This window comes from Patiria miniata, unplaced genomic scaffold, assembly GCF_015706575.1.
Source record: "Patiria miniata isolate m_02_andy unplaced genomic scaffold, ASM1570657v1 HiC_scaffold_13, whole genome shotgun sequence".
In the NCBI taxonomy this organism is placed as follows: domain Eukaryota; kingdom Metazoa; phylum Echinodermata; class Asteroidea; order Valvatida; family Asterinidae; genus Patiria; species Patiria miniata.
The window spans coordinates 3,081,574-3,094,627 of record NW_024037051.1 but is presented as its reverse complement, the minus strand read 5'-3'; the positions used below and the strand labels follow the sequence as shown (position 1 = coordinate 3,094,627).

Genomic DNA, 13,054 nt, shown 5'->3' with positions numbered 1-13,054 from the left:
TAAAGTGTTGTTGAATTATTTTTAAAAGTTTCTTGGACTTATAAGTTATAGGATAGGCCTATCTCGTCATGGCCCTGGCATTTATTACATGTATTATTTTCAAGCCAAAAACAACTGAGCAGACGACAAGAAGCAAAAATGCGCGTTGCCGATTCGTCAAAAGTTTGGTTGGAAAAAAAAAAGACAGGTCACCCTATTGAGTCACATTTATTAGACAGTTGAGAGACGTCAGGAGGCCAGTTCGTACGCCGGCAAAAAAACCTCTCCAAGTTTTGACAATGGTGGCGCTGCCGACCAATTTTGGATCAGGCCATATAGGCAGGCGCCTAACAGAGCTTGTTAAATCACGTATCTTTTTCGCATGGTAACACGAGATACCACTCAAAATTTTTTAATACATAGAGGCAGGAAAAATTTTCCTTGTGTTTATAAATTTTGTCTTGGGAAGCTGTTTTGGGTAATATTATACTTTTGTGTTCACTTTCCTTTTTGTGAGTATGTTAACGATCGTAAAGATTTTGCAATACATGAATAAATAATAAATAATCGAATTTCGAAAGGCACATATCGCCCTAACCAAGCCCCGGCCCCCAGCCCCGGCCTCGCGCACCCGACGCAGGCCCCGCGTATTGCCGCGCTGCGCTGGTATAGTCGTGTTCCCTAACGTGGCGCACTTCGAAGCTTACCCAAATTTCCTCGTGTAGTGTTGCCAAACCTCTTTGTTGACAAACTTCAAATTCATGCAGTGAAATACTGGTACTTTTACCTTATTAATGCTTGCTGTTTAACCTCTGTGAACAATTTCGGTTTCATAAAATTTAAGCCGAAATTAAAAAACGGTGGCGTCCGGAAATTGGGCACAATTTGGCGGAGTGTTCCCTAACGTGGCGCACTTAAATAAATCTCGGAAAATTCCAAATTAACATTTAAGAATTTCTGTAAACTCGATAAATTCTGATAAATCATTATTACCTCTACCTACATACCCAGCCAGATGTTTGTCACAAAATTATTTTCTTATTTCTCGGGGCATTTTCAAAGGGTTCACTTTGCACTTGAAAATAAAATCGGAAAATCACGCCAAAATAACTTTTTCTTTTAACTTTGTAGCGGGTAAATAAACTCGCGATTTATGAACGGGAGTGTTTATAACTTGATGAAATTTCACTTTCTGTGAAATTTCAGTTAAAACTTTTGCTCTAGCTAGGCGCTACAGGCGAAAAATCAAAGTGCGCCACGTTAGGGGCTGCGCCACATTAGGGTACATCAACAATACAAGACTATGGAGAGTTAAGAAAATTTTCTAATTTCCTAACAAAATTGGAAATGTTTCTCAGTCCCAGATTCATATCATCATTTTTTTGCTATGATGAATGACCTTCGAATCATTCATTCATGCATTTCCTTTCTCTCTGAGTCACTTTTAATAACTGTTGCAGACCAATCGACAATGACTTGCGTGCGTAACAAGTTTTACCAATTTTACTTTACTTAGCCAGCATAGCCAGTTGCTTTATTTTATCTCCGCGCAGGGCAGAGAAAAGCAATTTCTACTTAAAAATTATTATGATTCATAAAGATAAAAATAACATAGCAATAACACTGCCAAGCGATGCAGGAGACCCACAAAAAGCACAGCTTGTCGTGTGTGAGTCCCCATGAATAACAAAAGAAGATACAGGAAAAGGGAACGATAATAAATATCAACAAGCACCCTCAATCCTGTAGTTTACTTGAAGTTGAAGTGTTTTAGACAGTTAATTCTACATTTTATAACTGACAATTTTGTGAAGAGATGTTTGATTGGTATTTATTTGTCTGAGATTCAGACAAGATATTTGTCTGATATTTTCAGTTCCATTTTTTTACAGGTCTGGATAGATGCAGCTGGAAATGTGTGCCTGTTGCCTTGTGAATGAACTTGTATTTTGTAATGCTTGCATTACTAGGAAAATGTTCTTGCCAACTTCAGTGCAAATACATGAACCAGTGTGCAACGTCAGTGTCTTTCAAAACAAATCTGGACTCATTTATTCCTGACACTGATGACTACTGTGTAAGCTGAAGAGAAAAAAAAACACAAACAAGTGCTAAACTTCCTTCTGCAAATTACGTCTTTCATAAAAGCCAAAGATGTCTCGACTTCTGCAACTCAAGGACTCTCTTAGGAACCTGAAATCGTCCAACTTTAAACACCCGAAGCTCCTAGCTGGTGTGGCCCTCTCTGTCGTAGTGGCCTATGGTGCCAAAGACCATGTGCAATACGCGTGCTCGGTAGTTAAAAGCATCTTTGATGACATCACCTCCAAGCATAGCGACGAGTCCAAAAAAGCGCTCGCCATGAAGCGGAGCAGTGTCGTCATCATGGACACCGTCAAGGACGAGGCTGGTTCGTCCCACGCTGTCAGTTCAGAACTGAACCGCAAACTGATCCGCCTGATCAAGATCATCATGCCGGGGATCCTGACCAAAGAGTTTGGACTCCTCTTCCTCCACACCATGTCTCTGATCTGCCGGACTTTCCTGTCGATCTACGTGGCTCATCTGGAAGGGAACATGGTGAAGGCGATCGTCAACAAGAACATGATGCAGTTCCTCCTGCACATCCTCAAGTGGCTCTTGATCGCCGTTCCCGCGACGTTCGTCAACAGCACAATCCGCTTCCTGGAGAGCACCCTGTCTCTGGCCTTCCGCTCCCGTTTGGTCAACCACTGCTACGAGATGTACTTTAAGAACCAGACCTACTACCGCGTTGGCAACATGGACACGCGGCTGGTCAACCCGGACCAGAACCTGACAGAAGACATCAGCACCTTCTGCGAGTCCGTGGCCCACCTGTACTCACAGCTCAGCAAGCCCATGCTGGACATCATGCTGATGTGTTACACCCTCGTTGGTCTGGCTACCAAGAATAACTCGGGGACCAGCTTCTCCACCTTGATTGGCAGCCTGACGTTCATCGCCACGGCTAAGATTCTGAGGGCTGCCTCGCCCAGGTTCGGCCGACTGGTGGCCGATGAGGCTGATAAGAAGGGAAACCTCCGCTTTGTGCATTCCAGAGTGATTGCTAATGCTGAAGAGATCGCTTTCTATGATGGACATGAGGTATTAATATTAAGCTTTCTTATTCTCCCCCTCCCCCCTCACAGGTCATGGCCTGAATAACATATAAATGTGAATTTGGAATTTTCCAATCCAAAAGAAAGTGTGGATGTTACTCAAGTATTAATATTAGTTACGTTTCACTCCTAAGCTAGGAGCTTCGTCAGACTGGCAACCATGTCCAAAGCTCAACTACCTTTATTCTCTTTCTTGGTCGTCATAGAGGGCGTCGAGGGGGGGGGGGGGTTTGGACTAGTTGGTCATAGATGTTATGGAGCTTGTATGCCCCATTGTCTTTATTGGATTGGAAAAAAAATGACCTCCTAATTCATGTTTTACAAACAACCCAGATGAACTTATTTAAAGAAATGATTTATAAATCAGGCAAGCAACTTTTCCTCGGATCAGCTGATTTCCTCTTTTTTCACTTCCAATGTGTGCCATTGAAAATAGAAAAACACTGTACAAAGTCTTGGAAAGATTTGAATTTCCTCTTTTTTGTGTGACTTCCCAGTTGCATGCCTGATAAATGGTTTGAACACCGTACATGTGCATGTATTGAGTTCGCAAAATGACCGAGAAAATGTGTGTGAAAATGAAGTGACAAGTGAATAGTCAGTAACCTTCAGTTCAGTTACAGGATATTTTTGCATTACTTGGTTCCGCATTTTTTTTTTTCTGTATTCCTGTTTCCCTGGTTTTTCGTTTAAGTTGAGGTTACCTTTGTGGACTTTAAATGTCTCATTTCTGTTGCAGTTGACTCGAGACTTATAATGACTCAAGTAGTAAATTTGTTACTTTGCATATTTTAGTGTTCTAAATATGTGCATCACTGTAATCATTTATGTCCAAGGTGTTTGAATGTCAGGCTTACATGTCCATTCAATAGACCAAGGACTCCAAAAGATTGAAAGTAGGAATGATCAGTTTCATTCTCATCATTTCATAATTCAGGTCGAGCATTCGCAGCTGAAGCGTAGCTACGAAGCCTTGAAGAAGCAGATGAGTCTCATCTATCGTCAGCGTCTGTGGTACGTCATGCTGGAGCAGTTCCTTCTCAAGTACACCTGGAGTGCTAACGGTCTCGCCATGGTTGCCGTCCCCATTATCACTGCCAAGACTCGGCCAATTGGGCCTGGTAAGTAGAGCGAACAGACAGTGCTTTGTGACCACTTTCAAAAGTCCTAGTGGGAGGGACAAATGGCACGCGCGTACTGTTTCGTGCACGTGTAGGACAAAGGTATGCACAACTGAAGGCCTTTTCACGCTAGACAAATCTCAGAGTTGATGCTGGGTTGAAAACATTTGGCGTTCCACACTTGAACATTTGAAACCTTGCATCAACTCTGCGTCAACTCTGCGTCAACCCTGCGATTGATTTCGCCCAGGGTTGAAACTCTCACAAGGGTTCAAAAAGGTAGTAACTGAGTGAAATAAGCTTGGTTTGCACTTAAAAAGTTTGAAACGATGTGGGGTTGAATGCGGGGTTCGAAAATAAAAACACTCAACCCGAGGCAGCACTGGGTTTGCCTAAGGTTGAGTTCAACCCGGATTGAGAGGATCTAGCATGTCTAGTGCGAAAATAGTAGTCCATCATTTGTAATTAGTGCATTTTGTTCGTTTGAAGCAACAAACGTTCTCAAAATGTAAAGAAGGGTGATAAACAACTAACCTCATGCAATTTCAGCTCAGCTTCAGCTGTATTTGTCGAGGAAAACAGCATTCTAGGATCTCGATTTCAAATCAAAAGTTGCTGAATCATGTTTTGAATTTGGCCTGAATTCAGCGTCCAAGACACATTCTCACTGAGCCAAATGCAGCTACGCGATGTCGCACACTGATCCGACGAATTACAGAGGGTGCGTGCGCATTGTGCGTCTTGTCAACGCTTGCGCGCGCTTCGCCGTATTAAAAAACAAACTACTAACTACGGCCTCCCTTTCATTGATTTCTTCAAAACGACAACATGCCAGAAAGAATCATTTCACAGGGAGTTTAGTCCCCTTACTATCTTCCAACCAAGTATGTTTTTCAACAATAATTACGTCAGTCACTGTTTGGATAGCTGCAAATGATGGACTGTAGCTTTAAGTTTAATCCAAGTGTGCACGATCCAAATTATGTTCTTTCGTGTGGAGTTCGACAGTCAGATGTGATGCATAATAAGTAATTGTATTGAGCCGAGTTGTAGTCAAGGTACTAATTGTGTTGTATCAAAAGTCCAATCACAAGTCACTCACTAGTCTTACCATCCCAAGTAAACTCACAAGCTTTCACACAAAATGTGGCAAAGGCCTTGTAACTTGTGATGCACTACATGTGATTCATCATGGTGACCTCGACTACAACACTGGTAATTTGATGATAACTTTATTTTGTTCAGATGGGAAGCCAGCCACCGAGACCGAGTCTGTCAGTCTTCGCACCCAGAACTTCATCACGGCCAAGAGCTTGCTGCTTAGCCTGGCTGATGCCATGGAGAGGGTCATGTCATCATACAAAGAGGTGAGAGTGGTCCAGGCAAAGTACCCAAGGCTAGACCTCGAACCTTAGAGCAGGACTACTCAAAGACCATTAGATGACTACACACAGTGACTGTTTTGAGGCACGTGTTGCACCTGCACAGCGATGCAAAGGCATCCAGGTGAACAGTGGTCAAATATCATCCAAAAAGTTATCAATCCAGTTTATCTCTTGTTTATTACAGGGGCATACCGGTAGGTAGGGGAGAGGTGGGCATGGGGCGCACCTCCCCCCTCTCCCCCATAAAGAACCGCCCCCCATAAAGAACCCCCCTCCCCCCATAAAAAAAATTGTCACGTTGCCCCAGTCACCCTAGTCGCAAAAAAAAAACTGGACTGGCGAGACTTGCGCCCTTTATGGGGCTGACTTCCCCCCTCCCACTCCCTCTCTCCCCATCCCCCGAAAAAGAATTGATACCATTATTATCTTCTTTTTTTCATTTCTTAGGTGACAGCCCTTGCTGGGTACACGTCCCGAGTGTCAGACCTTCTTGAAGTGTTTGAGGATGTGAGCAACGGCCACTACGTCAGGGCACGGGTTGTCAAAGGTGGCCATAAGACCCCTCACGCTAAGAGCGTGGCACATGTAGAAGGTCCCTTAGTGGTTGCAGGTATGTGGGTGTACTGCTGAGTTGTATGTGGACCTTGAATAATAGAGGACAATAGGGTTCCCGATTGGGTGGAGGTCCTCAGTTGGAAATTGTGTACAAAAAACTAGGGGGTTCATAAGACCCCTCCTGCTAAAGTGTGACACACGTAGAAGGTCCCCATATGGATTCCTTTGGGGAACTAATCCAACGGGCAGGTTTTCATGTGCAACCTCTATGAGAGAACACGGCGAAAACAGGCCCTTTTTTGCATCTATCGCCACCACTCCATTATTCGACAGAGTTTACCTTAGTTCTTACTACAGTATGACCCTAACAATATATTCTTTCAGAAAATGAAAGAAACACTGAATAAAACACTGATTTTCCCACGCCAAAATTATGTTGAACACTGCATTTTTAGTCAAAAATCGCCTAGTTTTGTGTGTAAACCAATAACTGGTCCATTTATATCATCACAACGTTCAATAGCGCCACCTGGGAGCTTAGTTCTCTCGAGTCATTTTTCTTCGTCTCGTCAACTTTCTAACAATATAACCCTTATTGTGATTGGTCGAGGTTTAGGCTCGCCTGTATTCAGACTGTGTGTGTGTTAGCAGTGGCTGCAATTTGGAGGGTTTTTTATTATAGGGAAATTGGGATCAAGTTAGTTGCTTTTGGAACTTTCTACTGCCAATCACAAGTTGTCCGGTCCTAAATCAACTCACAAGTTATTCAACTGAGTTGTGACAAAAGCATTCTTTTCTTATTTGCGCTTAGCTAGTTACTTACGACTTGACTTGCAACTTGACTTGTGAAGTTCTTGTGATCCATCACAGGCACTTTGACTATAAGGCCCCCCCAAAAAATATTCGGTCTCTGGTCAGACCAAAGTTCCGGAATTGACGCGGGGACGCGGCTTTTTTTTTTTTTTTTTTTTTTGGTTTTTTTTTTTTTCTTCAAGCTTGGATTGTACAGACAAGGTGGGGTACTATTTTGCTTTTTTTGGTGTCCTCATGTACACTGGTGTCCTCCATAATTTGCCTTGCTGCTCTCGATCATTTGCCTTGGTGCAATTTCCCATTCCTTGGTGCTCTTTGGTAAAAAAATTGAGGAGGTGCGGCAATAGAGGGCGCTGTTGGAGCTACCGCGGAACATTTTTGAAAAAAAAAGATTGACGCGCATGATTAAAATCGACGCGCGCGCTGACCAGAGACCGACTTATTTTTTTTTTGGGCCTAACACTGCTTTTTAATGACACCTATCTGCATGTGGTTGTAATGATCCTTTTTTTGACAGGGGAGGTCACAGAGACAGACTCCGCCCTCATTATTGCCAAAGATTTGCCAATCATCACCCCAAACAGAGATGTTGTCGTCAGCAAACTCTCCTTGAAAGTAAGTGTGCTGATATATGAATATACCCTTGGCAAAAGCAATTGACTAGCGCCTCTTGAATAAAGACATTCCCTCACAGACGGCCAGTGTAGAACTGGACAGCTCACTCGGCAGAAAGCATTGTTTCATTGCTGCGGAGGTCCGTCTCCAGTCAATCTCTTCTTTCATCCTAGTGTTTTTTTTCTGTTTTTCTGTTTTGCTTAGCGCGGCTGTTTATTTTGCTGGACATCTCAATTGAATTCAATAGTGGTTTTTGCCCATCACCGATGTATTTTTATAAACACTTTATACTCCAGAAAAATCACTCGGATGGGACACGAACCTGAGGTTGCTGAAGTATTAATAAGATGGAATTTGCGGCGGGATCATGAACATGCAATATCTGCCTTTTGCCCTTCACCAACGTATTTTTATAAACAGTGTATAGTCAGTGTTGTTCCGAGTGATTGTGACAAAAATCGCTCAGGTGGGACTCGAACCCACGAGCTCCTGTTGTAGTTGAGTCCATTAAAATTCCCAACAAGTCCCTGCAAGTCCATCACAAGTCCATCACAAGTCCATCACAGGTCCATCACAAGTCCATCACAAGTCCATCACAAGTCCATCAAAAGTCCATCACAAGTCCATCACAAGTCCATCACAAGTCCATCACAAGTCCATCACAAGTCCATCACAACTCCATCACAGGTCCATCACAAGTCCATCACAAGTCCATCACAAGTCCATCACAAGTCCATCACAAGTCCATCACAAGTCCATCACAAGTCCATCACAAGTCCATCTCAAGTCCATCACAAGTCCATCACAAGTCCATCACAGGTCCATCTCAAGTCAATCACAAGTTCATCACAAGTCCATCACAAGTCCATCACTGGTCCATCACAAGTCCATCACAAGTCCATCACAGGTCCATCTCAAGTCAATCACAAGTCCATCACAGGTCCATCTCAAGTCAATCACAAGTTCATCACAAGTCCATCACAAGTCCATCACAGGTCCATCACAGGTCCATCACAGGTCCATCACAGGTCCATCACAAGTCCATCACAAGTCCATCACAAGTCCATCACAAGTCCATCACAAGTCCATCACAAGTCCATCACAAGTCCATCACAAGTCCCTGCAAGTCCATCATTAGTCCATCACAAGTCCATCACAAGTCCATCACAAGTCCATCACAAGTCTTTCAGTCTCAAGTCAAGTCACTAGCTATTCCAATGAACTGTAACGAAAACATTCCTTTGTCATTTTGTTCATCCCGTTACTTGTTACTTGGCTTATGAAAGGACTTGTGATGGACACGACTACAACACTGGGACCACTAATCTCTATATAAAGACTGGATAGTGGATAAAGAGCCGCACAATGAATGAATTTGACGCCATATTGGTGAGACCGGTGAGACCGGCTGGTGATCTACAAAGGACAAGTTGCCATCTTTATAGACAGCATGATTTCTTTTGTAACTTCGCGGTTCACTTGACTTATATTTTGACCACCGCCACTGACCAAGGTTTACAATTTTTCTAACGTCGTGGTTATACTTTTTTGATGCCGCAGTTCACTTTTTCGGCGTTTTGGAAATAATAATCACTACGGAAATGTGTCCTTTTTAGAACATCATAATATGTGTACGTGACCAAAATGCGCGTCAACTGTTGATACAACGCGCTCTGTATATACGCGTAGAACGTTCGTATTATATGCGGCCATCTTCGTGAGACCGGGGGCAAATTGGTCAATTTGCAAAGTCTACTGTGTGAATGGTGTATGGATATCCGCTATCCAGTCTTTATATAGAGATCAGTGGCTGGTACAGACATTTCACCACTTGACCACCGAGCTTGCCGGGGTCAGCTGGCTAGTTCGAATCTGATATAGCAGCGGGTACCGCAACCAAACTCTCTGCCTTATTTTAAAAAAAAATTATGTTTGACTTGTTTTCAATCAGGTTACAGAAGGCATGCATCTGTTGATCACTGGGCCCAATGGATGCGGCAAGAGTTCCCTGTTCAGAATCCTGTGTGGTCTCTGGCCGGCCTACAGCGGAGAACTCATCAAGCCTAACCCAAAGGAGATGCTCTTCATTCCACAAAGGTAGGCAGACAAGTTGAGAAATTGTTAATTTTTGTTCAAATGAAACTGATCAGGTTTCCCTTTGTTGTTCCTTTGAAAATTTGCAACAAAAAGCCGTATCCTCTCTGAGTGATCCCCGTTTGCTATTTCCCAGGTCTGTATCGTGACTTTGGGCGTAATTCCTGGCTGCATGGTATATACAAGTTTATGGCTTCTGACTAGCGCCTCTTGAACAAAGATATTGACAAACTGGGGTGCTGCCAACATAGGGCTGGATAGCTCAGTTGGTAGAGCACCGGAACGGCAATCCGGAGGTCGCAGGTTCAAGCCCCGCTCCAGTCAATTTCTTTGCTTAACTTTTCAATGAAAAGGTTTTTTGTTACAATTCTGGTGGGTTTTTTTTTGGGGGGGGGGGATGGGATTTGAACAAAAAATATGACAAGCAATAGAGATAGGTCTTTGATAACTATATCATTTTGCAATGTTCGTTAATCTTCTCTTCAATTTTATTTTGCTTTGGTAAAACTCAGTTGGTACAACACTTTGAAAGGATTCCTGAGGTCTCGAGTTGAATTTAACATTCATTAAAGTTGTTTCTTTTTGACCTGTAAATTGAAAAAAAATTGAGTTAATATTTTTTATGCTGTTGTTTCTTCGCTTCTTTTTTTCCACCTGTAGTTTCATCACTGCCTGGAGACATTTTTATCCCATTCTTTGAAAGATGCTAATTAGTTGCTTACATAACAAGTGACTTTTTTTCCTGAACACTGTTACCATTGAACACTGAATTCCGTTGTGCGCTTGTGTTCACACAAAAATTCCCTACATTATTTGTGGTAGTTGGCAAAGCTTCATAATCCTAAACTTTAAGAACATAATCTGAACGTCTGGTTTCAGACCTTACATGTCCCTAGGCACGCTGCGGGACCAGGTGATCTACCCGGACCGTCACGCTGACATGCTCAGGAAGGGTATGACAGACAAGGACCTAGAAGGAATCCTAGACGTTGTCAACCTCCAGCAGATTGTCACCAGAGAAGGGGGTACGAATATGTGTTTAATTAAGGGAATAAATGTGTGCTCCGGAGGTTTTTATCACTCGTTTAATACCGCTTAGAGTCTGGGTGCTGATAATTACCCGAGCCGGAGGCGAGGGTAATTATCAGCACCCAGACCCTAAGCGGTATTAAACAGAGTGATAAATACCGACCGAGCACATATTTATTCCCATTCATAAATACCTTATCCATAAAAAAAAATCAAATAATTCGTTCAAAAAATCCCGATTTTGTTCAACAAGTTCACTTCATGCTTTTTGAAACATCCCTCTAGCAAAATAATGGAGTGTTCAGCTGGCGAGTAAGATGTAAACAACCCTTTTATGGAGATTGACGCGTGCGTAGCATGTTCTGCGCGATGTCATGCAGAACGCACCTGGGACGTTGCGTTTTGAATTTAGAAATATAAAATTCTGTCTCGCTTGTAGTGTTGCGCATGCCCACGTGAGGATTGTGAACGTTCAACCAATGAAACGGTAAGAGGCACTGGATTTTTAGGAGTCCACATTTTATTGTGACACTGGAAAAGTGTTTAAGACCAGCTAGCCATGTCTTTATCATCCGTTTAAGACCGGCCACGTGACGGGCTCTCGACCAATAGGAATAGCTAAACTGTCTGAGGTATTTATGAATTAAGATTCATAAATACCTGAGACAGTTTACCCATTCCTATTGGTCAATAGCTCGTTGCATTGGTGGTTTTAAACGGTTGATACAACACCGGCTGGCTGGTCTTAAACACTTTTCCAATGTCACACGAAATTCGGACTCCTATAAAATCTGGTCCCTTTAACCCTTTTATTGGTTGAACGTTCACAATCTTCACTTAGGCATGCACAATACTAGTACCAGTGAGTCTGTATTTCAGAGAGTCCTAGATTCACATTTCACCGGCACTGCTGCATTCTGCGCCACATCATGCCACGTGGCACGCCAATCTCCATGTAAGAAGATTTGTAGTACTACTTGCAAGAGGCACAACCCATAACATAGCTAGATGGTGTTCAAAAAAACATGAAGTAAAATTGTTGAACAAAATCGTTGGCGATTTACAATTTTCGACTTGTTTTGACATTTTTTACCCAAAGGTATTTGTGAATGGGAATAAATATGTAATTGTTATACCTCTGTCTTGAATACTGTATTTTCATTGGCCTAGAACGATCACGTGTTAAGTTCATAAAAAGTCATGGCACACTCCCCGTGGGATATCACGTACCGGTACAGGAGGCAGGAGTGTGCTATTACTTTGTACGTACGGTACGTATACGGTGTGAAACGCTTGTATCGTTGGTACCCACGCTATTTTCACCACGTTTTCGCACATGAGTGGCGGCAGCAAACTAGCAGATGATCAGCTGTTTCAAGCACGCATCATGCATGTGACTTGCCGTTTGATTGTCATGTTTGTTGTGTTTTTATCCCTATTTGTTTTCGTTATTTTTACATCAAAATCCAAAGAATCCAAGACAGAGGTATAACAAAACAATTGTTGACTGCTGTGATGTGGAATATGACTTTTTAACCCCCTCGGGGCGCATATCACCCTCGGCTTTCGGCCTCAGGTGCTATGGAAAAAATTGAAGTTTTGGGGGCATTTTGTAAAAAACCTAAAATTGTTCTTTTCTCACTGGATACTGAATGTAATGAGTTGAACTCTTCGGGGAATTCAATTCTGGCCTCTAGGCACCTCGTGTGATCTTTTGAGGAAATTCGGTGAAGTTGGATTTTTGGGTCAAAAACTGACTTTTTTGATGATGCCGGCTATGGAAAACGTTGAAGTTTTGGGGGCATTTTGTAAAAAACCTAAAATTGTGCGTTTCTCACTGGATACTGAATGTAATGAGTTGAACTCTTCAGGGAATTCAATTCTGGCCTCTAGGCACCTCGTTTGAACTTTTGAGGAAATTTTGTGAAGTTGGATTTTTGGGTCAAAAACTGACTTTTTTGATGATGTCGGCTATGGAAACGTTGAAGTTTTGGGGGCATTTTGTAAAAACCTAAAATTGTTCTTTTCTCACTGGATACTGAATGTAATGAGTTGAACTCTTCAGGAAATTCAATTCTGGCCTCTAGGCACCTCATGTGATCTTTTGAGGAAATTCGGTGAATTTGGATTTTTGGGTGAAAAACTGTTTTTTTCGATGATGCCGGCTTTGGAAAACGTTGAAGTTTTGGGGGCATTTTATAAAAAACTTAAAATTGTGCGTTTCTCACTGGATACTGAATGTAATGAGTTGAACTCTTCGGGGAATTCAATTCTGGCCTCTGGGCACCTCCTGTGAACTTTTGAGGAAATTTTGTGAAGTTGG

General features: G+C 42.5%; 1 protein-coding gene and 1 non-coding gene across 2 annotated transcripts; both read left to right on the top strand.

Annotated features, from left to right (window-relative positions):
- Positions 1 to 385: 385 nt before the first annotated feature.
- On the top strand, positions 386 to 11,730 carry LOC119721496 (ATP-binding cassette sub-family D member 1-like). The gene is made up of 9 exons (XM_038191573.1): positions 386 to 457; positions 1,872 to 3,105; positions 4,057 to 4,240; positions 5,486 to 5,607; positions 6,073 to 6,235; positions 7,511 to 7,608; positions 9,560 to 9,705; positions 10,582 to 10,727; positions 11,573 to 11,730. Exons 2-9 carry the CDS (start codon positions 2,134 to 2,136, stop codon positions 11,728 to 11,730), a joined length of 1,989 nt encoding a protein of 662 aa, XP_038047501.1. The 5' UTR covers positions 386 to 457; positions 1,872 to 2,133.
- On the top strand, positions 9,954 to 10,026 carry Trnaa-ggc. The gene has a single exon. It is a non-coding gene; the product is annotated as a tRNA-Ala (tRNA).
- Positions 11,731 to 13,054: the final 1,324 nt, after the last annotated feature.